Raw genomic sequence first — 26,597 nt, forward strand, 5'->3', positions numbered from 1 at the left:
CGTCTGTCTGATAAAGAGAGCTTCCAGCCAACTTAGTGTCATCAAAGTTTGTGTTACTGAATTAGCTTGCTACCGCTAAGCCAGCAAGACCATCAGTTGTGAGGTAAAAAATATATATATATATATATATATAATGCTTTTGTTTTCCTCTGAGTGAAATTAGAGACCCAAATCAACTTGAGTTTTGAGTGGGAACTGCAGCCCTTGTAAACTGCTAACGCTCATGCTGTTTGAGAATTGAGACCACCAGGCTTGAGACTACTTGACAGTGGATTGTTGCTCCTGGAAAGATCTGCCTAGAAGCGTGGATAAAAGTCTCCATAAAGGACATATTCACATGCCATGGACACAAAATATAGTCAAAACCATACATAATGCGGCACAATGACGGGAGCAGATGAAATTCTTGATCAAAGCCAAGAACCGCAATCATTCAAAATGCTTTACAAATGAAGCAATGCGAGATCAATATCTGACAAAACAGACAGTGAAAGCACACAAATATACCTAGAAAACTTCATTCATACGAGACAAGTGCCCTTAAGCTTTCAATGAGATACTTAAGACTCCAGTATAGCAACAAATGACTAACATTTAGACATACAAGGACATACACGCTTAAGCATTGTCTTACACAAAATCTTAAGTACTGTTTTTGCTCTTTCTTTCTGACTAAATGCTGCAATTTTCACCACAGATTGCACTCTGCTCGTCATCACCTCACCTGTTATTTCTAAAAGCACTCTCTTGCGCCGATGAATGCAAAATAACATATTCCTTCTGAGTTTCTCTGAAATGCAATTAGCTATTGTCGGTTTTCCTTGAATGCTTCACTGGTGCGGTGAGTCTCGCAGTGTGTGATGATAATAGAATATAAGAAGCTTTCTGCACAAAACCTTGCATTCATTAGTCGAGGAAGTACTCTGAATTACTCGTGCGGAGTAAAGGTAGAGGATGAAATTGAAAGACGTTATGGAAGATTTAAAAGCAGAGTTCTTCCCGAGGCATTTCACTTCAAGGTTTCCAAACTGTTTGCCGCGGTTAATGGCGAAAGATCTTTGCTTCAGCGCCTGTGTTCATTGTGCTCCGCCAGACAAATGAAGCTGCCATCTTGCGTCCTTGAGGTGCGATCACTTTGTAAAAATCCACTGACCTAATCAAGGTAGATAAGCGCAGGAATGGCCGCTGGACTGAAGCAGCTTTTTTAACCGAAGGCCGAAGTCAATCTACAGCTCCGTCCACTGATTCACAGCACAATGAAAAAAACACCTCTGGAATGTTCTTGATGCACTTGTTGCTTGTTTCACATAATATCAAAGCGGCGCTACCTGAATACAGGCCTAACAGTCATAAATACTGAAGAAGAGGCAAAAATGTGGCTTGCTCGGGTGTATGGGTGCGCGGGCAAGACAAGAGAGGAGGGAAGGCGTCCTTGAACCCTGCAACAATAGAAAAGACTTTGGGTCCTGAAAAGGAGGTAGAGGTAGCAAAAGAGACAGCAGCCTCTCCTCCTGTTGCAACATCGCTCGGCTTTATCGTGCAGAAGGGCAAAACACAACATGTTATCTTAACTCTTTATTTCTTCAGCTGAGCTCCTTTTGTATGCAGAGGCAACATTCATTCAGCTCTCTGAAAGGTTTACAAATTGAAAATGGGAACAGCGCAATGATGTGTTGTGCGTGAGTGATTCACAATGCCGCGAAACACAACTATGATGGGTCATCTGCGATTCTTTGGTCTAAATGCTTGTCTGTCCACATGTTCAACCTTGATTCTGGTGCTTGCAGATGGGAACGAAAAGTATGCTTTTGAAATATTTTGATCCTGTGTTTGTTTGCACAAAAAATGAGCAGACCTTCCAGCATGTGTTTTGACAAATACTTGCTGAAAATCCTAATTGAAAAAAATGACATTTCTGAAGATTCAGACTCTCATGGTTCCATGTAGAACTGCAACGCACCGACAACTTACCGTACGTATTGTATTCTACAGAAGAGACACATTTATATGGTGTAATATTCGTTCCTGACCTTTGAAGGCCAAAGCAAACTCTCGAGAAGGTCCATTTAACAGTTCTTCAGTCACCAGGATACAATATTGGCATTGTCGACGCTGAATTTCGAGTGGTAAATCAGCCGCACAGCAGAGTTAGCATTATTAAACTATAGCTGCAAAATATGCTGGTAGCATAACAGCCAGTATGTCAGCCAGCAAAATTATCAGTTGTCAGCTCTGAATGAAAACCTTGTGGGAGAAATATCTAAAAGGTCCAGTACGCTCTGGCCTCACAAGAAAGGATGAGGAACATATCCTGTGTAAACACTAAGGTATGGATGTGGGCATAGTGACATCAGCTCTGTGAGTTTACACCTCTCATGGTCTTTGCAAACTTAGCAGTTCGAAGCTGCTGTAGATAAAGCTGATGTTTGTTCGTGTAAACTCGTAGGATGGCCTTCGATCTATCCATGCTAGCAGACTTGCTGCTTCACTGGGCCAAAAGTGAGAAGCTCTGCAGTAACTTTTCCCTTCTTTGTTGTTAAACAGATAATCATGTATAGGAAAGGGATGCTCCGTGAGCTGTAGATATAATCCCAAATTTTTGGGGAGACTCCGGAGGATTAACACGAGTCATGGGTGTCTGAGTTTTCTCCATCTGTCCTGAATGGGCAAGCGAGCCGAAATTCCACAACACTCTGTGTGAGACGCAGATTAATCCAGATTTACTGATACTTTTGAAGGAAAATCAGGACATCTCCAGCCATGTTAATGAACCAGCAAGACTTGATATTTTCCTGAGCGTAACCAAGTGGTGTTCGTGCTTAAACCTCAACAAGGGCCTAGTTTCAAAATAAAGGCGGAAATGAAACAATAAAACCCAGGTACATGACAATAGTGTCTTCTATAGAAACAGGCTATAAACCCCACGAACGATTGACCTTTCAATATTTAATACACTGTAAATGTTTAATGCACACATTTCACTGCCTCCCTTAACACGTTATGTCGTGTTCTTCCAAACAAATTAGCACCTCTTTCATCGTCTCATATCCGTCCTTTTTTTAAAAATTCCTTCGCACCATGTTTCCTCTCCCTCTCTCCCTCTCTCCCTCTCTCTCTCTCGCTCCCTGGAAGGTTTACAGGGTCGGTTTGGTTCTCAGGAATGCAGCTGTGAATCTTTTTCGGCGAGCTTAAGCCCGACTCTTGTGTGAATCGTGTCAAAACAAGCAGACATCACTTAGTCCACGAGAGCTGAGAGAGGCAGGCAGGCTTTGGGGCCTCCGCTGAGCTGTCCGGGCCCTTAAGGTCACCTGGCAATTAACCTCTGATCCCGTCCAGCACGTCCCCGCCCGAATTTCTCAACGTGTCCTTCACTGTCATCTCACACTTCCTCCACGTTTCTCTGCTTATTTTTGAACACTTTCACTGGGATGTTGCGGTGTCTTCGGCGCGCTGTGACGACCATTTTAGACGTTTCACAGTGTAAAGAAAGCATCTGTTCATTCAATTGATATTTCTGTTTTGTATTACGTTTATAGAGAACTTTGGAGCAAAAGTATGTAAAATCTACGGTGTCACATGGTTGCTCAACAGCTAAGAAACTTCCTGAACAAAATCCCACTGACTTGTCCATTTTACCACTCCTCTCATCTTGCTGCCTTCTCCGTCTGCTCAGTCAAACTAATCCAAGCCCTCCCTCTCCTCTCCCCCCCCCTGCCCCTCGAATACGCGACCCTTGACCCTGCGCACCTCTTTGAATGTCACATGACCGTGCAGGTGTGGAGGGGTCTCTGCCCCGGCCAACCCCCAATTAGTGACCCTAATTAGTGGAGGGGCCCCCCCTGCTGGGCTGCTGAGCTGCTTTATAGGAGGAGGGTGGGGGGGGGAGAAGGAGAGCAGAGGGGGAGGAAAGGTGGGGGGCGGCAGGACAGTGATGCATTCCTAAAGGTCTGTGGACCCTCCAGAATCACACACAAACACATACGGTGCCTGTTAAAAGAGAAACTGAGAGTTCATTTGTTGATGCACAACAAACAGCCTCAGAGTGCTGATGTGGAATTGATCCGGCGCTCAATTACACACAGCGAGAAGAGTGGGAAGCGTCAGGTTCACATGACACCTCAGGCATCCTCTAATTAATACATTCTTCATTTTGTGTTCATATTTTTCACTCACAAAGGGAAGACTACTATTGTTATGTTTTGTTTGTTTGTTTGTTTGGTTGGTATTTCATTTTATTTACTCTTTGCATATGCATTTGTTCTTTCCTCTGTAATTACTTTGATTTGTACTGGTTCTATTTTGTGAGCTACAGCAAGATAAAATGTAATTGCCCTGTGATAATAACTCAATTATAGGAAAGGAATTTGTGAATGTAGTCACAGAGAGACAAATATGATGATACTATGATCTAATCCTATGCCCCTGTGTTAAATGTTAATTATCTCAGAAAAAAAACGTAAAAGCCCCTTTTTGGCATTTGTGAGCTGAATATGAACATTTCAGGTAGATTTTATTTATAAAGCAACAAATCACAAAAAAGTCATATAATGAGACTTGTCACCAACACCAACATGGCCGCTGCCACTGACACAAAAAACTATTAAAAAAGGTGAAAATCACAATAAATCTGTCCATTTTGATGGCTGCAGCAATGTGAAAGGAGACTTAGTATGTTCTCTGACATAGTCGATACACAGGACCAGTGTAAATTGGTAAGAGGTGAAGTCAGTTACGTAACTGTTGGGTGCATTGTCTTTCTAACTGCGTTTTATGACAAATTGCAAATCAGGAGTTGAAAAATCTCTTTTAAATTGACAAACATGATATGTGTACTTCATGACGAAATTCAAATAGGATGAAAAAAATATGTTTTTTGAAACTGCATATGACTATCAATGAAGAATCTGATTTCAGTTTTTAATATAGATGTTGCAGTTTTCTACTGGCAGGCCCAACTGTGGCAGCATTGATATAAATTGTGGTGTCATCGGCATATAATCTAACTGCTCTGCTTTGTGCTATAAACCTGATGCAGTTAATGCAATATAAATGTAACCTACAACTACATTTGGGTTTGAATTATATATCGGTACCTTTAAGTCAATGTTATTTGAGTCTGAGCAATTGTACTGATGATTGCTTTGCTATATGATTGCTAACGCTAACACTCTGTAGTATGAACTGTATTCCTCTAGTAAAGATGAGCAAATACATTTTTTATATTCTGTTTTATTTTGTTAAATTTGTGTTAATCTTTAAGTCTTTGTTAATCAAGCAAAGGTTGTTGATTGTTGATTAAATTGTTTTTATTTAAAATAACTTTATTTTGTTCACAGATTTTTAAATTAATATATAAGTTTTATAAACATCTGCTACCCTGCTTCAAATTGGCTGTAAGACTTAAATAAATTTGGGATAATTACTAAATTATTAAATAAACAATGTGTTAACATCTGATAAAGCAGCAAAAAGTCTACTGTGGCTGAACCAAGCCTTTTATGACCAGGGAGAAAAGGCAGGCAAATTGTTAGCTTGGAGAATAAAAAAAATACAATCTGAAAGAGCCATTAATGACATAACTACTCAATCAGGGGAGATATCAAGCGATCCTCTGGATATTAATAACACATTTAAGGATTTTTATCAATCACTATACAGGTCAGAATGCTCCCCCATGCCCGCTCATAGAGATACCTTTCTTAATCAGCTTCAGTTTAAAACGCTCATAGAGGAAGTTAAAGTGGACCTGGATAAAGACATAACAATGGAAGAACTATTGCAGGCCATTAAAAGCATCAACTCAGGCAAAACTCCAGGGCCCGATGGCCTACCAATAGAGTTTTATAAAACCTTCCAGAAACAGTTGTTGACCCCACTTTTGGATATGTTTAACGAGTCATTTAATAATGGTACATTACCACCAACTTTAAGACTTGCTACAATAGTTCTTATTTTGAAACCTGGGAAAATACCGACTGACTGCTCTTCATACAGACCTATTAGTCTTATGGGAGTAGACACAAAAATATTGAGTAAAATTCTTGCTAAAAGGCTAGACCCACATATCCCTTTCTTGGTACATAGTGATCAGAATGGGTTTGTACAGACTCGTCAGGGATTTCATAACATAAGAAGGGTCCTCAACATAATCCACTCTAAAAATAATACCAGGGATACAGCGCTGTTATCTCTAGATGCTAGACAAGCGTTTGATAGAATTGAGTGGCATTATTTGTTCAATTTGCTACCAAGATATGGACTTGGGGGAAAATTTATGAAATGGATAGAATTATTATATACTAACCCTACAGCACGCGTAATGACGAATAACAATTTATCAAGCCCGTTAACGCTAGAGAGGTCAACTCGTCAGGGCTGCCCTCTCTCCCCACTTTTGTTCATTTTAGCCATTGAGCCTTTAGCCATGTCCATTAGAGCCGAAGCTAATCTATCAGGAATAACAATCGGAGATCATGAACATAGGATATCGTTATATGCAGACGATGTGATTCTTTTTCTGTCAAATTTATCAAACAGTGTCCCGACATTATTACATTTAATTAATAGATTTGGTCAGTTTACTGGATACAGTATTAATAATACAAAATCTTCTATACTTTTCCTGAACAAAGATGAAAGAAGTAATCCAGTCATAACAACACCCTTTTTTAATGCGAGGGAAGGCTTCACCTATCTTGGAATTAAGATTACCCCCCAAATTAATACAGTCGTTCAAGCAAACTATGACCCGTTGATGAGAGAGGTACAAGAATTACTCGAAAAATGGACAACAATGCCAATATCAATGATTGGCCGGATCAATATAATCAAGATGACTATCTTGCCGAAATTCTTATATCTATTTCAATCACTTCCAATGCCACTACCAAACTTTTTTTTTTTAAAGAAATTAATAATGCATTCTGTAGGTTTATCTGGAACAATCGAAAACCTAGATTAAGACTCAGATTATTGTACTTGCCATATGATAGGGGAGGATTACAGATGCCCAGTTTACAGTGGTATTACTGGGCCGCTCAGCTGCGTAGTGCTATGTTTTATTTTGTCACACATTCTCCTCCAGCATGGGTTCATATTGAACAAGCATCAATAGCTAAGCTGCCACTAAGCCTATATTTGTATTCAGCAGATTTTAAAACTTTGAAGAAAAAAACAACAAATCCTTTCCTTAAGAACTCTATTGATATATGGTTTAAAGCTCATAGACATATTGGTGATACACCGCCCATCTCTCAATTTTCACCTATTTGGAATAATGCACGGTTCACTCCTGGCCGGGCAGATGGTGGTTTTCAAATTTGGGCCGACAGGGGGGTGCAAAAAATTGGAGACTTATATGTTCAGGGCACCTTACTTACATTTAATGAACTTTGTTTGAAATATTTAATTCCAAAAAAACACGTTTTTAAATACTTACAATTGAAGCATTTCATTTCATCAAAGTGTCATCAGGATACACAAGAACCGCCGCTGTCCTGCCTTGAGGACATTGTGTTAAAACACATGAATGGGAAACGCCAAATCTCTATACTATATACAGTACTTGTCTCACATGATGAAGAATCTAGTCATGACAGAAGGAGGGCATGGAGTTCAGATATTAAGGAAGATATTGAAGAAGCTGAGTGGGCGACAGCTTGTTTAAAAGCTCAAACACAAACCATTAATACTCGCATGAAACTGCTACAACACAAATGGTTAATGAGAACATACATAACCCCTGAGAAACTCAATAAATGGTCCCCTGACACTCCAGATACTTGCGTGAAATGTTTGACTGAGAAAGGTACTTTGATTCATTGTGTATGGGAATGTCCTAAACTGGTAACTTTTTGGAAAATGGTTGTCCACACTCTAAGTAAAATTACAGGTATTCAGGTACCCTGTGTAGCAAAACTTTGTATTCTAGGGATATACCCAGATTGTTTTTCTGTTAACTCTAAGTGCAAGACTCTGATTAACTTTGGCCTCCTGCAGGCCAGGAGGAGGGTTGCTTTGTCTTGGAGAGACACTGAAATATCATCTATACAATCTTGGATTAGAGAGATGGCAATGTATGTTACATTAGAAAAGCTAACCTATGTAATCAGGGGTAAAATACAAGAATTTGAAGAAGTGTGGGCACCCTTAATGGACTTTCTCAAGCAACAATAGATTATATTTATCTGTAGAGCTATTCTGTGTGTGACTATTTTTATTTTATTTTATTTATTTTTTATTTTTTTTTTATTTTTATTTATCTTATTCTATTTTATTTATTATTGTAATTATTTTATGTGGATATGTATGTTTGTGTGCGTGTTTATCTTTTCTGTATGTATGTGTATGCAGTGAGGTTCACCTGCATCTCATTGCGTAACTTGTGTGGCATATGTCAATGTGCTTTGTATGTTCTTATTGGAAATTAATAAAAACATTGTTCAAAAAAAATAAACAATGTGTCAGTGTTCCTCATTTTATAATCAAATTACATTTTACTTACCATGTATGGTACGATGTATGAAAAGTGCTCTATAAATAAAGTCTGACTGATTGATTGATTACCAAGAACCTTCCTCTTCGGTACTTGAGGTATTTCTCTCTCTGTTCTGCTGCACACACAGAGCTTAAGCACAATGTTAAACCTTAAGCTATTATTTTATTGGTTCATATTGCCACTGGTGAGATATCACTAATTAAAAGCATCAATAAAATCTCTGTTGCTCCTCACTGGAGGCTGTTTACCACCACAGCTTCTTCCTCTGCTGCAGGCAGTTCCTCCTGTCCATTCCCTCCCTGATCTCCTCCCCACCACTAAAACAGGCCACCCATCTGGTCTCCTTTCTGCTGGTCCTCTCGCCTCTTCCTCGCTCAAATAAAGGTGCCAATCACTATAATTGGCACCCTGCAGGTCAATTGTCCCAGCTTGGAGCAGTGCCCCTCGCTGAAGTCTGGACTAACAGAGGGGAAATACAGTATGCAGTGTGTTACCTTTACAGCTTAGTAAAAGCTACACGACTTGTTCTTTCTCTGCAGATTATTCCTCATTTGACATGTCATTAGTAGAGTTTTGGTAAGAAATCATCAGCGTGTGATTTGACTGACACTTTTAAGGTTTGAATCAGTGAGCTGAACTGTTTTTTGTCTTTTGAATAATCCCACAGCCAGTTTCAGTCCAGGTAACATGAAGCCCTAACAGGCAAAGGCAAGTTTTTTTTTGCTTTAACGTATCATTATGAAGTAAATGTTCACAGTTTAATGACCAAACACTAATGACATCACTAATGACTCCTCACTTTCGCTGTCCTATTTCTTCTTCCACTGGGCACGAAAGCCTCAGAAAAGGAAGGTTGGCTGGCCATCCAGTCAAACAGGCAGCCTGGCACCACTTCTATCTGCTTTTAAGTCTCCATTATAGACTGAATGAAAAAATAAACCCTTCTTTTGTCCTATGTTGTTTGTAACAAACAGACACGAATGAAAATATGACCTCCTTGGCAGAGGTAATAGAATGTACTTAAAGAGCTAGAAGTAAAAGAATACATACAAAATGGCCTTTTTCCATTATAATAATAATGATGAATATTGTAATACTGGAAAAAAGCCTAATTATTGATACATTATTGAGTTTAATGAATTAAGTAGATTTACCTCTAGTAATATAGTGGAACAGGAGTGTAAAAAAGTAGAAAATGGAAATACAAGTACAGCTACCCCAACATTTTAAAATATACTTTGTTGCTTTTCATCACAGTTGAGGTAGTACTTTCTGGTGATCCAGGAGCTTTCAGGAAATAGTTTGGACTAGAGGTGGTGTGTTTTTATAGGCACAATTTAGATTTAAAAAGGTGAAGAAATAACAGTTATTACATTATGACGTTTGTGTATTGTCCAGATATATCTACTGAAGTAAGCATGCTAAGCAGTAAGCCCGTCCAGGTCCAAAGGTCCTGCCCTAGTGGTGTGAATACCAACTCTTTTGGCACTCCCAGCTCACAGTCTGGACCACTTAATGCAAGGCTAACTGAGCTAACTTGCTAATGGCAGCTACCATTAGCAGCGGTTAGCTGATACTGCTGATTTGATCTGAGTTTTTTTTTTAAATATGACTTCAACAGCTCGCCAATTCTTACGTATTGCACCTTAAGTGATGTTTAAAGCATTGTTATAGAGATGGCTTTGCATTCTCCCTATGCTCTTCTTCTTATACAGTATAATCGGTTGAAACATTGCAGTCACAGCTCTAAAATAAAGAAAAAATTATGACCGTGTTGTCTTTTTTGACTTCGCAGTTCTTCTAAAATAAATATGAAGCCCCAAAGTAGTGCCTGACTTTAAATTGTTAGAAGTATTTGGTCAAAATTGGCGATCAATTGCATCTGGAATGTTCCAATATTGTTCAGATGTTTAAATTCAAAGCGATTTTTTCAGAAGCAAGAACAACAGTGGTTTCTCATTGCTGTGCAGATGGTGTCCAGAGCAGACTCACTTTATATGAAGTCAATTAAACTTTAATTGTTTTATTCAAGTTTAATAGCTAAGGTTTAAGTTTAAGTTCTTTGAATAGTTTTTCATTCTGCTAAATCACTTATTTTTCTATGAAAATATCAGATTTATTTCGTCTTACAAAAAGGCAGAATAGTCTGAGTCACTTCACGTTTTTGTCAAGTATATTCTCATATTTTCATCCAATTAATGCTCCAAGGGCACATCAATTCAGCCTTTTGTGCGAAAACCAAAACAGAATGGAAAGTGCAAGGCATTTAAAGAGATTGCCTCGACAGAAAGACTTGAAAAGGTGAAATGTCCACTGCTTTGACAAAGAAGCCAAGGTTTTTAATAAAGGCGGTCCCAAAAACCTTCGGTGTGAATGGAAAGAGATGCAGACGCCAGTCATGTTTGTTGATTTTGTTGACTGATCACAAAGACAAAGTCATAATTTCATAAATAGTCCTCTGAATGTAGCTTTTGGACTCATGTTGCGCACATTTTTGTGCCATTATGAATGTGGAAATAACTTTTTTTTTTGCTTGATTAACTCTAAAAAGATTTGAGTTTTCATGGAAATGAAGAGAACAGAAGACAGGAGGCAAATTACATAGACATATATTTATATGCATATGAATAAAAATACATATACATATTGTACAATATCTTGGCCGAGCGTGAAAACAGCTCTGTCAGCCCAGAAACAGAAGTAAGCCTCTTTAAATAAGTGCAAAATGTTAATGAGACAAAGAATTGTAAAGCATATATAAAGTCTTTTTTTCTGAATCTTCCTTCGACATTTTGTTTTTCCTGTTAAAATCACATGGAGCGGACATGGAGATAACTTGTGCAAAGACCCATTTATATATATTCATATATAAATTTATATATATGTACATAGAGTTTGTTCATCATAAGTAGTAGCTGGTGCCATTAGCTTGACATTAAGTAGCTTTTACTGCTCAAAGAAAAGAAGTTATGGCCTATGCGTGGCCTTGGCTGTGCATAAAAGAAAAAGTAAAAAACCAAGCAGAATCTGTTCTTTTTTTCAAAAATAAGGGAACATTTCAAAATGATCTCAAAAGGACTCTTAGGAAAATCATGATGTGGCTGAGATTTGCGGTAACCTTAACAAGTGCAAGATGTCGCAGATTGCACAAAGCAACGCTCAGCAAGGAAAGAAAAGAAACTGCCTGGGAATAAAAAGAAGATAAAGAAAGCAAAGGTGAAGAACCAAAGAAAATAGAAAGAAAAGGCTTTGTTTGACTGATGCAAGGCTTTACAAAGCGTCTTTCTGTTGCCTGGAAGAGAAGAGGAATCTCACTTCTTTGACTCAAGCTCTTCACGATACAGTAACTGCATTTACATTACGAAACACCAACGTACAGTGACAGAATATGGAGCCAGTGTTGCCTCTGAGCGTCGAAGGAAATGTGGAGCATGTCTGCTTCTTAAACATCCGATATTCCTCTGACAAATCACTGAAAATTTGCTCGATTAAAATCGGTTTAACAGCAGTTTTGCAAGCTCAAAAACGTTCAACAAAAATGCAAATATTCCAGCTAAAAGAGGCGAGTAAAGGCAGTGTTTTGCTTACAACACAGCGGGAAAGCAACAAGACCCTGTTGTGAGAAAAGAGGTTGTGAAAGGGCCTTACACAAGAAGCAGGCTTCCTGACCTCTCAGCTCCATCTCTCTGCTCAATATTTGATGCCGCAGCATGTGAATTATGAATGGTGCTTATAGAAAATAATACAGTGTTCAACAACAGCACAGGTGCGTCGTTGCAAAGAGCCATGAGTGGATGACAGAGGTTTCTGCAGCGCCGCCGGGGTCTGAACACAACAACAACAAATCACCCGCAACCAGCCGGTGCTACACGGGTGCAAAAAGGCCTGGTGAGGGAATTTTTCAGAGGTCAGAACCTCTCTGCGCACTCCACGGGAAATGTAATCTGCAGCTGGAAACATGTTCGGCTGCTTTAGATGCAGCCTGGCCTTTACCCGTGAGCAGCTTTTTTTAAATTGATGTCATGGGAGTGTCCGTTTTTCTCTCTAATAGATGTCGTGTCACCTTCGGCAAGCGTGAGAGAAAGGAATGGGGAAAACGTTATTACACCTCACAATGAGACGACACGCAGAAATGAATAGATACATGGGGAAATAAGAGGCGGAAATGAGAGGCGAGATACAAGTTATGAAAAGGGGTGATAACTCATCTGACACGCGCAAATTGAGGGCAATCTATGGCGAATTGCAGGTTCTCGCAGGTGAGTTTTGATTTTCTTTGGGCAACAGGGAAACTGGAACAAATGGCATCATGCGGGGGTGGAGAAAAAACGCAACGGCTGATGCTGTTTCTTTCCTCCTTCAGCCCGTCCTGCATGAATTTAACATATGTTTATCAATCAACAACCGCAGAGAGATGTCTCAAAGTGAGCATAAAATCAATCAATTAAAGATACAGCTGAAAAAGGGGGCTTAATTTAAAAAAATACCTTTTATAAGAATAAACTGACTCTTGGTAACGCTGCTAACGTTTGAGGGTTTTTTCTGTCTGTTCTCAAGAGCGAAAAAAGGAGAGGCAAAACAGGAGGAAGTGTAAAAACCTACAAACATAAAGTGCTTTCATTGAGGGGCAAGCAGAGGGGATCTTTTCATTGAAGACGGGCCGAGGTGAAGAACAAAAGGAGGGACTAGGTTTATCAAACAGGGAAGAGCAAACACAGATTTAAAGAAAAATAAAGAATATCATTCAAAAGACTAAATTTCACGTGTGATGCTGCAGCTTATTGCATCCTAAGTATCTGCAAACAGTTAAGTTTTCCTGTGTAAAAAATACATTTGTGATTATGGATATGACCTGATGAAACGGTTTCTTTCGATAAACCATGAAATGACCAACTTAAAAAAGGAAGAGGAGTAAAAGTATTTTGGAGGGGGGAAAGAGCAGCAGATCCTACGGGTGTCATTTTCACGTGACCTTTTTGATTAGTTTCGCTATCGATAAATCTGCCAATTATGTGCACGATTAATCGAGGCCATGATGAAAAACAGTGAATTGCCACGTTTAAGAAGCTTGAACCAGATAATGTTTGGTATTTCTGCTTGAAAAATGTCTCAATGTATCAACGGGTGTTAACAGGACTAGTAAAAATATATCAAGATGTCTTGTTTTCATGGATAGGACCTGATGAAATTGTGATCTTGCAAACACGAAATCAACTTAGAATACGAAGAGAAATTAAAGTATTGGGGTCAAACAGCGGCAGATTCTGCCGGTATTGTGGCTTTACATCGCATTACAGTTTCTTCTAAACTAGGGCTGGAAAGGTTTCATTATCGATCATCTGCAAATCATTTTTATGACGTCTATCAATTTGTTATCATATATCATAAAGAAAAACAAGAAATTGTAAAGTTTTAAAAAATTGGAACCTTAAAATATTAGGGGGTTTTTGCTTTAAAAATGGCCCGAAAAACATTCAACCGATTATCAAATTTGTTGCAGACTAAGTTTCTAGTCGTTGAATAAACTAGTTGTCGAGGGTCTCGTAGAAATATATCAAGATTTCTTGTGCTTATGGATACACACTGATGATTCAGTGATCTTGCGAACCATAAAACAAAGAAAAAAAAAAGTATTGGGGTACAAGAGCAGCAGATTCTGCTGGTGTCGCGTTGGCTCATTCTCACGTCATATATACGTCCTAGCTAACGGTTATTTTCATTATCGGTTAATGTTGCAAGTAATTTTCAGTCTGTTCACATATGACAACGAAAGACATAAAGTTGTAAAGTTCTGGAAGCTGGAAGCAGACAATGTTTGGTATTTCTGCTTGAATAAAATGACAAACGACGATTAAACGAAACTGTTGCAGAATCATTTTGTAGTCAGTGAATCGATTTGTTGTTGCAGCTCTATTCCCAAACACACTTAAAAAGAAGATGCGGAACAGAAATCTCCGGATCGACTCTGAAGTGCGGAACAACAACTTTCATCTCTGGTCGACGCAAATCTGCTTCTGTAAAAAACTCTCGCTTAGAGGTCTACTCAAAGGGAAACTGTGACATGTGTGAACTAAAGGTTGAAAAGTTAATCCCGGTTCAAAAGGTCACTCCTCGGTTTGACCTTGACTTGCTTCAGTGATCGGAGGACTCAAGTGCGACACCTCCAAAGCTTAATCCACGAACGCTTTGGCAGCTTTCTCACACAACTATTCCTCTTTTCTTTTTCTCGTGTTCTTTTATATTAAAACTATCGGATCTAGATATGTGATTTTTGCACCATTTCGTCCAGATCCTAACCACATATTATTTCATACACAAACACAACCAAATAAAGAATTTACAAAAAACTACTGCTGGACACCAAACAGACTGATATTAAAATGCTACGATTCTTTTTTTTTTTTTTTTTTTTCAGTGTTTCTTCCATATCGTGAAAGCACATTAACTAAAATCAAACATGGCCACTTGTAACGGGAATATGCACCCAAATGTGTACAAACTGCTGTCATTGAAATGTCACTCAGACGCTGATTCAGTCTGAACTATCCATGTCAAGTATTATTATTTTTTTTTTCCTGAACAGTAAATGAAGGCCTGTATAGAGAGAAAAAGCACACACACACAAACTCACTGGACAAAAAAGTGAAGAGTCACTTAAAACCACTGCGAAGAGAGTGGTGATAAAAACATCTGTCTGTCAGGGTTCACACAACATACACACACGGCATTTCTGCAAAAATTCACAAGTTTTTTTCTTTTTTTTATGTGGGAGAGTCTCCGTCACATCACGTCCTTTTCACCATTTGTTGTCAGTGTGCTCGACAGTGCTGTGGCACAAAATGGTGCCGCAAGGAGATCGACCTGGTGTCTTCCTTTTTCACATTGCTTACGATCCAGGGTGCTTCATTTCTCTGTCCGCTCGAGTGTCAAACAGGCGGCCGAGTAGAAAAGCTCTTACAAAGTCCCCTGGTGTCCTTAAAGAGGGACGCGTTACTTAAGAAACCGTCTTCTTCCCTCCCAGATCTGCCTCCTTCCTGTCCAGCCGCATGTACGGCTCAAAAGCTGAAGAACCGCACCCGTAGGTGGAGGTCAGTTCGTGATGAGCGCCCCCCAGCAGCGGCATGGAGAAGCAGAGGGAGTGTGGCGGTGGGACGCCCAGCCGCGGTGAGGGCGGGGTGCCGCCCAGCGAGGGCAGCGACAGCCCGAAAGTCCCCCCTGGTAGGGAGCTGGGAGGGGTGCTGCTGCTGATGCCTGGAGAGGTGGAGGAGCCTCCGCCCGGGCTGCTCAGCAGCGAGCCATTGTGTGCCGGGTGTGGAGGCCCCAGGAGGGAGTTAGGTGGCGGGGCAGGGCCCGACAGGAGGCGGCCCTGCTCCAGGAGGCGCAGGATGTTGCAGGTTGCAAGTGACTCGTTGGTGGAGGAGGAACGTTTGTCCGAGTCCTTGGTGGTGTCCTTCTTCTGTTTGGTCCGGCGGTTTTGGAACCACACCTTCACCTGCAGCGACACAACCAGGAGGAAAGATTCACATGATTAGTTTTTATCTTTAACACACTTGGTCAGCGGTAGAATCAGTCAAATCTGAAAGGAAAGTGGACGCCCCTGTGGGAGATTCAACATGATGAAGCTCCATACCAGGTACAGCTGGTGCCCTTCTGATATTTTTTTTTTACCACCCCTGCCCCTCATATATCCTGAGGCCGCCACCGCTAGTGACCAACGACAACCATTAGTCAGTCGTAGTGCACGATATGGCTTAGGTGGGGCTCAAACGGTTTGGGTGGTGCACATAATGGCATGTAATGGTAGAGAAGACCATGAAATTGAGGTAAACATATGCCGAGAGTGGACTTATATGGCAGCAATACCTCAAAAAAGTAGGATTTTCAACTCTAAATATCTGTATCTGTCTCCATGATTACTTATAATCAATATTGGCCATGACAAACCCATACTGTCAGTCCCACACACCTTCTTCTGCTTTCAGTCTTTCAGTTATACACACAGTTTCCTTCTCCTTAATACCGTAACGTGTGCAGATGACTCTCTGTAACTCCGCCTGATTTCATCATCCTACATCCTTATTTTCAAGTCCAAAAGTTAAAACGTGTGTGCAGCTGACTTCTTTTTGACCTCCGTTCGAAGCACAATCTGTACTGTAGCATGCGCTCTGCTCTGTAAGCTCATGGTTGCGAGCGGCGAGGGCACGCAACACCTTAGCGGTGAACCGGCCATACACGCATAAATCCGTGCAGGAACAAGCGGTAGATGCTGTAATCCCCTGGCACCAGCCATTGGATCAACTCTGTGTTGTTTTTCTCTGCACATTTGATCATGGCTGGTCCCACGCACTTTACCTCCTCTCACACCTCACAGCTCTCACGGGCCGGAGATGCACGTGTCGAGGACGGGCGGTGATACCGGAGCAGAGTGGGAATGTAAGTGTCGTTGGAAAAATAAACTCCTGCATGTGTGCAAACGTCGAGTCATTAGATTCGGCATACGCAGCACAAATCAAGCTGTTTGCACACGCAGGGAAAAATATCAAATCAAGAAATGATCTCAACATCTGCACCATTGGCACCTCTCACGGCAGAGCTTCACCACCCGAGCCATCACGCCACCGGCAGCACACTGAGAAAAGCTCGCTGAACTCTGCCTGTCCTTGTCCGCCATGTTTAATTGATGCTCCGCAGCGTCGCTTTTGATGTATAGCGTGTGGAAAGGTTGGGGCTGGGCGGGTCGTTGATTGGAGGGCACGCTGGGGTCATGGCAGTTCGCTGCACGGAGAGCCACCACAGAGAGGAATCACACACATGAAACATGCATACGAAGCCCGACCGAGTTTGACTGCAGGCTCTCTCCAGTGTGGCATGACGGGCGGTGGGTAAGACGGAGCAGGTTGTCAACATGTTGTCGTGGAGAATTTTAATGAAATGCCCATACAAATCATGTCGTCCGGATAAAAATCGCTCACTTAATGTAACCGTAAACAAGTTTGTGAATCGAAAAGTGTGCCGCTGTTCATAATTTGCAGAGGAAAACTCTGTGGAAAATCATTTCTTTGAGCCAGAAAATGAATTGTGAATTGCGAATTGTGTCACTTAATGACATTTTTGCCCTTTTCCTGACCTTTTCTTACATTATCCTCAAGGCAACTCTCTGGATGTGTGACAATAGCAAGCCTATAAACCATTAAAGCACAAGGTTAACATCTGAAGCACAATGCAGACTCAGAGGCTGCTGCGCGAGGCTCATCTGTGGCACAGAAAACTCACTGGATTTTTTTGAGGGACATGGTATGTAGTTTCCGCTACGGGCTCCTTGTATCAAAACGTTGGATCATGGGATATGTCGTCTTTATTGTTAAACAACCTCCACTGCTGACAAAAATCCATCTACGCGACTCTGGTAGAAAATTCATGAACGAGGTGTCTCACCTGGAGGCTGTAGCAACTAGTGACAGAAGCGAAACACACCGTTACCTTCGATACAATTACGGATTTCTCTGGTTTCAACATTGCTGGAAACATTTGGGTTAAAAAACACAATTGGGGAAATGTTACATATTATATATTTAATCGTGTTGACACAGATGTTTGTAGTAAATTAACATCTTCTCAAAATTTGTCAGACAATAGAAAAAAAAAAGAAAAATGTCAGAAAATGTCTGCGGTAACATCTTGATTTGTTCAACCAGTTTATAAAACCAATCATCACACTGAGTGGCTTGAAGAAGTGAATATTTGGCAGTTTTGGACCAAAAATGACTTCACTTTAGTATTACGTTTTAAATCTATGATCCATGCATGAAGTATAAGTAATCTGGAGTTGTTCAAGCTGTATAATGAAAATAACCCAGCGTCAATTTGTCTAATTATCTGACTCTATCCTAATATTGTACAATGATAATTGAACACATAGCTCGCCTTCAAAATAAAAGTTGTGCATTTGTGAAGGTGTTGCCCGCAGCAGTCAATCTAATCAAATTGAATTAACAAATAACCAAATAACGAGCAAGTTAGGGACTGTCGTTTAGTCAATCACATCTGAAAACTTAGGTTTTATTGACCAAAGTGTGAAGAATATTAAAGTTGCCTAATTTTTTCTTTCTGTTGAAAATAAATAAATGAACAAAAAAATTATGTATAAATAGAAAAACACTTTATAATCACCATAATTAATAAATGATACATTTATATTTAAAATAAAAACATTTATATCAAACTGTAGTTAATAGTTATTTCACTGTTAAATAACAATGAAATGTTAGATGTCACTGATAACTTTACCCTCTACAATTACTCATTAAATGATTTATAAGGCACTTTTAACTAAACTTTACCATTTATCAATGATGGTTATTATAAGGAAACACTGCAGTCTTTCCTGCAGAAACAAAAAAAACGTGATGGTCGATGCTCCTCACACTGTTATCAACGGAGCTTCCCAGTTTTCTGATGTGACTGACTTAACGAAACGTAACTTTAGAAGGTAACACTGAGGGGAAAAAAACGAAAAGAAAGGAGAAATCATTTATTCAGGCCACTCAGTGTGAGAATTCGCTGCTTCTCCCTGAGCGTGTTTGAGTTTTGGACTGCTGGCGAGGGAAAAAAAAATATTTGCAGATGCTTTATTTTTTATAATTTCTGACATTTTTTTGACAGGGTGTTTATTAAAAAAAAACTACAAAAACAGGGTCATTGGTTTCAACACAACGTAAAGATATATCATGTAACATTTCAGCATTTAGATGTCTAAAAAACAACTCGTATCAGTATTTTATTGTTAAGCAGCTGCTTATTGTATTGCAGCAACTGATTTTTAACACTTCGTACGTGGTTAATAAATACTGTGTTGTTCATCTATAACCACTATTTGAATGACCATAAAAAAGTTGCAAATGATGTTTATAAATGTCTACAGTTGCTTGATAAATGGTTCATTGTTTGTTAACAGTGAAATAACTATTAATTAAAGTGTAACTAACTATAAATTTGGTTATTACAAAGTTTTACTTAACTCAGCTGAACAGTTGAGTGACACCATGTCGCAAGCATGTTGATCTTTCCTCTTTATTAAACCTCCTCCATCCTAAAGTTTACCCGACACATCAGAAGTTATTCACACACACACACACACAACAGGTTTTCCTTCGGCCTCTTCACGGTATCTAACTAATCCTTGATGAATGGGGATTGGCTGCAGATGATGCACAAGGAAACTCCCGTAACAGCAGACATGTGTAATCCTACGACGGTTAATTCGACAAAACGTTTCACAATCGTTTGTTGTTTTACACAACAGCCGGACAACACGTGTAAGTGCAGTAAGGGATGTAATGGCAGCGGGATGCTGTGTGAGCACACACACACATTCACAGAGGTCACATGTGTCCTGAGCACGCGACAGTCACACATACGCGCACACATTCGCAGTGAGCCAATCTCTCACATGACCCCGTTCATCAGTAAGACCCACTGTTCTGTCCATCCAGATCCTCGTCGCCGAGTGGGTGTTTAAAAAAAACGACAGTTTTTGGGGGCTGATATCGCAAAGATTTCCAGGTTTCGGTTTCACAGACTTCAAATAGCGTCTTAGCTTCACTTCAAAAGGATCATCAAACACGTTGCCAGTCAGTTCTTACAGTTTCATCTCCGCATGCCGCTGAGTTGGGGTCAGACAGGTGTAACAAAGCATTTACTTCTAGGAAAAGGCTTTTTTCAGCTAAATCATGATTCCAGGCGTTCAATATTTATCCGATTATTTCCTGTATTGTCCAACTCTCAAGCTGGCACACCGGCGTAACACTATTCACAACTCGAAGAGAACTTTTCTGTTCTGCAGAGGCGGTTCGGAGAAAACATTCACAAGCTCTGCTTTCACTGCAGGTCAATGTGTTTAATTTCTCTTGAATTTAAGTGGAATAAACTGGTAAAAATATAATCACAGCTTAATTTAGGTCTTTTTTCTGTTGCGTATGATGCTGTTTGATTCTGTGTTTTATCCATTTTTGGGCCACCGGTCAAATGCCTGCAAGTAGAGTTACACTTTCTTTGGAGCTGCGACCCGCATCACTGAAGTTTCTACTGAAATGAGACTAAAGTGAGCCTTTCTACAGCTTACACATTTCCATTTATTTTCCTTTATTTGCAGTGAAAACACGTCGGCGTCTTGGCAATACTTTTTCCCGGAACAAAACCAACAATATTGAACAATTCTGCACATTCATTTAATGTTTTCTTACTTCCAATGCTAAAGTTATTACGGTTTCATTTACTATCAAAGTAAATGACAAAGAAAAGCACCAATCCCGAAAATGTACAAAGCTTGAACCAGCAAATGTTTGACAACTTCGCTTGAGAAATGACTGAAACGATCAATAGATCATCAGAATAGTCGGCAGTTAAATTTTTCTTTCTATCGACTAATCGTTTTCAGCGAGATTGAACAGTTAGCGACGCTTGGGGTTGGCAGCGCGGTTCGGACGCCATCCCCAAGCATCAGTATCATATTTTTATAATTTTTCTCCAAAAAGTTATTGGACAGAAGTTCAAATCTATATTTCGACATTTTTAAGCATGACCCAACTAGATGCTTACCTTTTCCTTTACATTAGTTCTTATAGCGGCCAAAATCAGATATCAGATATCAGGTACCCTCCAGCCGGCATTATGGCAACTGAAACAGGTATTCTAAGCCAAACGATGATGTTTACCTGACCCTAACCAAGTGTTTTTTATGCCTGAACCTAACCTAACAAGCACAACACTGCAGCATAAAGAAACAATGGCATAAACTAAGCTGTGGTTTTATGGAAAGGTTGAGGAAAACAAATGTTTATGGAAACATTGAGGTGTTTGGGTTGGGAAAATTCCACACTACAAGTTAGCAACTAGCTGGTGAACACAGTGCAGCATTTAGCATGGAAGAAAAAGTTGCGCGATGTGATGCAACATAAATAAAAGCTGAATGCAAACATTTACAATCAAACTGTGTTTACAGACAGCATTTTTTTTACCAATTGTTCCCAAGCTCTTCTAGTCATGTGGTTTACACAATCGTGTGTTTTGAGGCGGTGAACCTCTCTCCAACCTCGTTTGTGAACGAAATGACGCAAAAAAAAGAATCATTGAAGGTAAAACATTAATTGTGTGTTTTCAATTGAGTTTATGTCAAAAAAAGGATTAGCATGTGATCACATTCTCTTTTATTTCTGTTCGACACATCGTCCCAACTTTATCTGGTTGTATTTGCCTGGTTGCCTCAAGGGCACTTTATTGTTTCAGCATCAACACTTGACATGATCCTCAGTGATTCCTCCGATCGCTCCTCGTCCCTGCACTTTAAGAAAAAAGGGGTACATTAGGACCCATTTTCTGTCCCTTAAAGTACAATCTAAACTAATTCACCCCCCTCAGGCTATAAAATATTGGAGCTCAAGGTAACAATGTGTTGTCATGTACTCTTTTTAAAAAGGGTGATTTTTGCTTCCTTTAATTAAAGTAAAACAATGCCAAAAGAGGTACTAGTCTGGGCTTTTTAAAGGTGCAAACTACAAGGTTACAATTAAGTACCTAATTTCTAGGTTACCTTAGAGGTTAATGCCCCAGTGACCAGCCCAGAACCTTTAAAAGGTACAACTATAAACCATCTTTTCTGACAGTTTATCTGTTAACACAGCATCTTCATGCTTCAGGACTGACAGGCAGCTCGCCCAGTCAGTTGGCATGAGCCAAACGTAGCTGAGTTTATTGTGTGGAGGTAATCAGGCCGGCTGGTGTTGACTAAAGTAAGGCCGCACTGTGAAGGCGGGCTCAACAGGGCACGTGAGATCATAGCTTCAGCTCCTGACCACGATGCAAATAATGAGATCGGAGCGGATCCCACAGCTCAGAGAGGAACAGTGACACCAGCAAGTCTTACTGCAAACACCCAAAACAGGCACTGAGGCAGGGATAGTGGAGATGGATATAAGAAGGAGGGTGGGAGAAGGGATAAGCAGCAGAAATTGTTGAAGTTGACTCACACTCTTCCTCTCTTAGATCTCTCTCTTTCGCTTTTACTCATGCGTCTGCCAAACATCTACATCCCAAAAAAAGCTTTCACTATGGATGAAACTCCCAACCAATCCCTCTCCTTTATCCCCCATGCCGCGGGCGTGGCCCAGTCCCGTTCACATGCCTGGTTCGCCTCTCAATCGCTGGGAATAAAAGCAGGGGTAGAAAAAGCTTGCTGGTGTTTTACAGGGATTTTATCAGAGAGGGGAAATGATGGGAAGAGAAGAAAGCAAAGCTACCTTCGGTTCATCTACACTATTGGATGTAAATCCTTTTTAATGGGATCCAGGGTTCAGAGAAGGGGCAGAGATTACCATGGGAGATCTGAATCTGCTGTGACCTGCATTTGCCCCGGCCTCGCCCTCTGGACCCCGCCCAGCTGCACCCTGGCCTGACGAGCCCGAGAGTGGAGCCAGATGAGGAGGTTTGGACCGAGGTGAGGGTGGCAAAACAAGACGGGTGGAGGGATAGGTGTGGCGAAAACAACGCAAGTGGCCGACCTGACATATCCATGTCATTGTGTTGAAAGGCCATTAATCCATTAGATCAATTCATAGAGGAAAATAGTGAGCAGTGCTCATTATCCAGTATTATTATTCCATAAAAACACCACAAACACTGTCCTTTTTTAGGCATAAATATTCACTGGAGCATCAAATGTGTATTCATCCACGGCTGAAAAAAGTGCCTGACAAAATGTATCATTTCATCTTGTCTAAGTAATGTGCACTAATGTAATGTGCAATATTACATTAATGTGCAATATACATTAATATATATGTGTGTGTGTGTATATATATATATATATCATGTGTTTGTTTTTAAAAAATCCTCAGAGACGTCCTCAAACAGCTGGGCATTGTGATTTTTAGAGTGCACATTACTCAGACAAGATGAAATGGTGCAGTTCACAGGGACTATTTTCAGCCGTGGATGAATACACATTTAATGCTCCAGTGAATATTTATGCCAAAAAAAGGACAGTGTTTGTGGAATCCTCTAAAAATAAACAGTGCCCATGTTCATAGTAATGAGGGGAGCATGACAGACAATGCAATACTGTGACTCGGTGATGGGGTTTGAATAGTTTTCTAACATTTCAGTTACATCTAACATGGCTTTTTCCGACACAATCTACAATCAGAAAGACATAAAATTTTATGAGCCATACGGTTTAAGAGGGCTGCTGATTTTGTTAATTCGTATACATGGATTGTACCTGAGAAAACCAGACTGTGGCAGCTCATGTATTGATAATTGTCAGGTACATTTTTTATGATTTGCAAAGCAGGATGAAGGATTCGTTTACCCCTTTTCACCTTTTTTCCTTTACAGTTTTTATTGCTATTCGTCCATAAATCTGTTGACTAAAACCTGTTAGTATTTGTTATTTTTGTCTAACTCTGTAGTCCGATTGGCAGCTTATATATAAGTAAATAATATTAATTGTTAAACTTTACAAAATAATAACTTTTATCATCAGTTTGTAATGTTTTTATACAATATTAGACAGTACATCTGTTACACACAATTAAAACCTTTGATAGAGGATGATTTGAGCCTGGATTTCATCTTTAATTTAAAGTATTGTTATTGTTTCTGTCCTCTTTGTGGAACCTGGAAAAACAGTGAATATATAAACTGATTCAAGTCCACAGCTTGCAATGATTTTCATTGCTCTGTTGATGTTTTCATGGTAAAATTAAGATGAATTAAATTTAATAAACTAAAAACAAAGTAAATTACACTCTCGTAATAAAAGGTTAGTCACTCAACAGAAAGAAAACTTTTATAACAAGGACAAAAAAAATTATTTGCGTCAGTGTAAGATTAGAATAAAAGGTGTAAAGAGGAAAATAGACACCAAAAAGTGGTTTAAACGTGTACATTTAAGGATGTAATCAATTAAACTGATATATATATATATATATATATATATATATATATATATATATATATATGTATGTATATTTATAATTCAATTTTAGATTATTTTAAATCACTTTTTACAGCCCTGCATGGTTTCTTGCTCTTTTATATAGGCCTACAGTATAAATCTGATAAATCAACGGTTTGATAACCAAGTGTTATTATAAAAGTTCAAGAAAAATTATGTTTCCACTTTAATATCAGGTTAGCTGCCAGAAACGTATTAAAACCTCCCTCAGTTCACTGTTATTTTTCTATTTTTGTTACGCTTTTATTTTATGATAGAATTTGATTTAACCCCTCCATATCTGACCAGTCCCTGTAAAAGTTAAATTGTTTGGTATTTCTGTGGTTTATGTTTGTGCATATTAAGCACTTTAACTGTGAACAGTTACTGACTTTATTACTCTCTGATAATTAAAAGTAAGGATAGGAGTTTTATCTGTGTTCCTTAGTGTGCGTAGAAAAAAGACAAAAACATAAGAAAAAATACAGAAAACATTGAAAAAATGTAAAATATTTTACAGTGACCTCCCTGTGTAAACGTAGGAATGCCTATAAAACTGTCAGGGATTTAAAAACAAAAAACAAAACAAAAAAACATACTTTCACATCTGCCATTAAATTCCACTGTCTTAATCAGATCGCTTTTTATTTTGAAAGTCCCTGCCTTCCCATTTGTCCTGATTCGTCTGGAAATACGTCACAATAAGGAAGCAGCAATCATCTGTGAAGCACAGAGAGGTTGGACGTCACCGGAACCAGACGAAGGATGAGGGCAACGAGACACAAGGCGGGGAGATAAAAAAAAAAAAAATGAAAGCGTTTGGGGGGGGGGGGGGGGGGGGGGTTAAAATGTACGCAGGGAGCCATGCATGAATACACAGGCCAGTCGGGCAGAGGTCAGCCAATCAGAGGCCTGCGCTGTGAATCCAGACAGCTGCAAACAGAGCGGCAGGCAGGCAGGCAAACTGGGCTAGAGGTAGAAAGGTTAAGCCAGATCAAGATCGGGTGTACAGATCAACCGGGCATCTATATGTGTCTGTTCAATAAATCAGATCAGCCCTGGCCCCGTCATGCCACCATGTCCGGTCACAAACAGGAAAACAGGAGAAAAAAATGAATAAAGATGATCAGTTTTTAATATTCAGTCTCTCTTGTTCTAATTTATTGTCTGATAAATATACTGTATTGCTGTTTTTTTTTAATCACCCCTGAGCCCTGCTGACCTAAGCTACAGCCACAGAGCATTAACCAAACATCTGAGTGATAAAACACACCGGCCCGCCTCCTATAATGCCCATAATGCAAAGTGAAAAGCGGGATTGTAGCGATAAAGTCTTTAAGAAGGACGCTCGGTGACTGTCTTTCACACTTTCCATGACCCCTCCAGCAGCTCGGTGCTCTCACTGTGACCCGGTTTAGACCCCCTGATCCCAGGCATGTGATGAGCGGCAGCACACAATGAAAACTCTTTTTTTTTTCCGCGGAGGTTGTACCAGGCTGAACTGTACGCCACACACCAGTGGATGCTCAACTATACGTACTGTTATGGCCCAATGGCGGCCAATGAGTGGTCAGCTGCATGCGACGGACCAGTGGGCGCCATTATCGGAGAAACGGGGAAATTAACAAGGAAACAATGATTTACTCAACTGTGTGTGACGGATCAATCCGCCTTTTATCAAACCTGTTACAGATTAAATTAACGATCCCATTGCCAATTATTTACAATTAGAATGATTGTCTTTTATTGTGAAAGATGGCTACTTTCATTCCATCAAACTTCTACTTTTCAGGCTTTTATGCGTTCACAAATAAGCTTTAAAAACTTTGGTTATTTATAATTTTATTATTATTTGTGAAAGATTTAATAATAAATCTGATTTTTTTTTTTTTTTTGCAATTTGATATATTGAACCGAAGTTAGCTCAAAGCTAATTAACATCAGAGGCCGCTTTGTGAGTCACAATTAAAACAACATCAAAGTCATTTTACATGTTTTTTCTAATTATCTTTTTCAGTTAGTTAAAAAAATACTGAAATTAAGTAATTTAAGACACTATTTAATGAAATACTCAATCATGTAAAGGTAGAAAAGAGAATACTTTCACAA

General features: G+C 39.6%; 1 protein-coding gene across 1 annotated transcript in view; it reads right to left on the reverse strand.

The window, feature by feature from the left end:
• Positions 1–14,884: 14,884 nt before the first annotated feature.
• vax2 (ventral anterior homeobox 2) overlaps positions 14,885–26,597 on the reverse strand; it is a 29,053-nt gene continuing 17,340 nt past the window's right edge. The window contains exon 3 of the mRNA XM_030429734.1: positions 14,885–15,989. Within this exon, the coding sequence (XP_030285594.1) occupies positions 15,492–15,989 (498 nt within the window). The 3' untranslated portion in view covers positions 14,885–15,491. The remainder of the gene's footprint in view (positions 15,990–26,597) is intronic.

Source organism: Sparus aurata, chromosome 10, assembly GCF_900880675.1.
Source record: "Sparus aurata chromosome 10, fSpaAur1.1, whole genome shotgun sequence".
Lineage (NCBI taxonomy): Eukaryota > Metazoa > Chordata > Actinopteri > Spariformes > Sparidae > Sparus > Sparus aurata.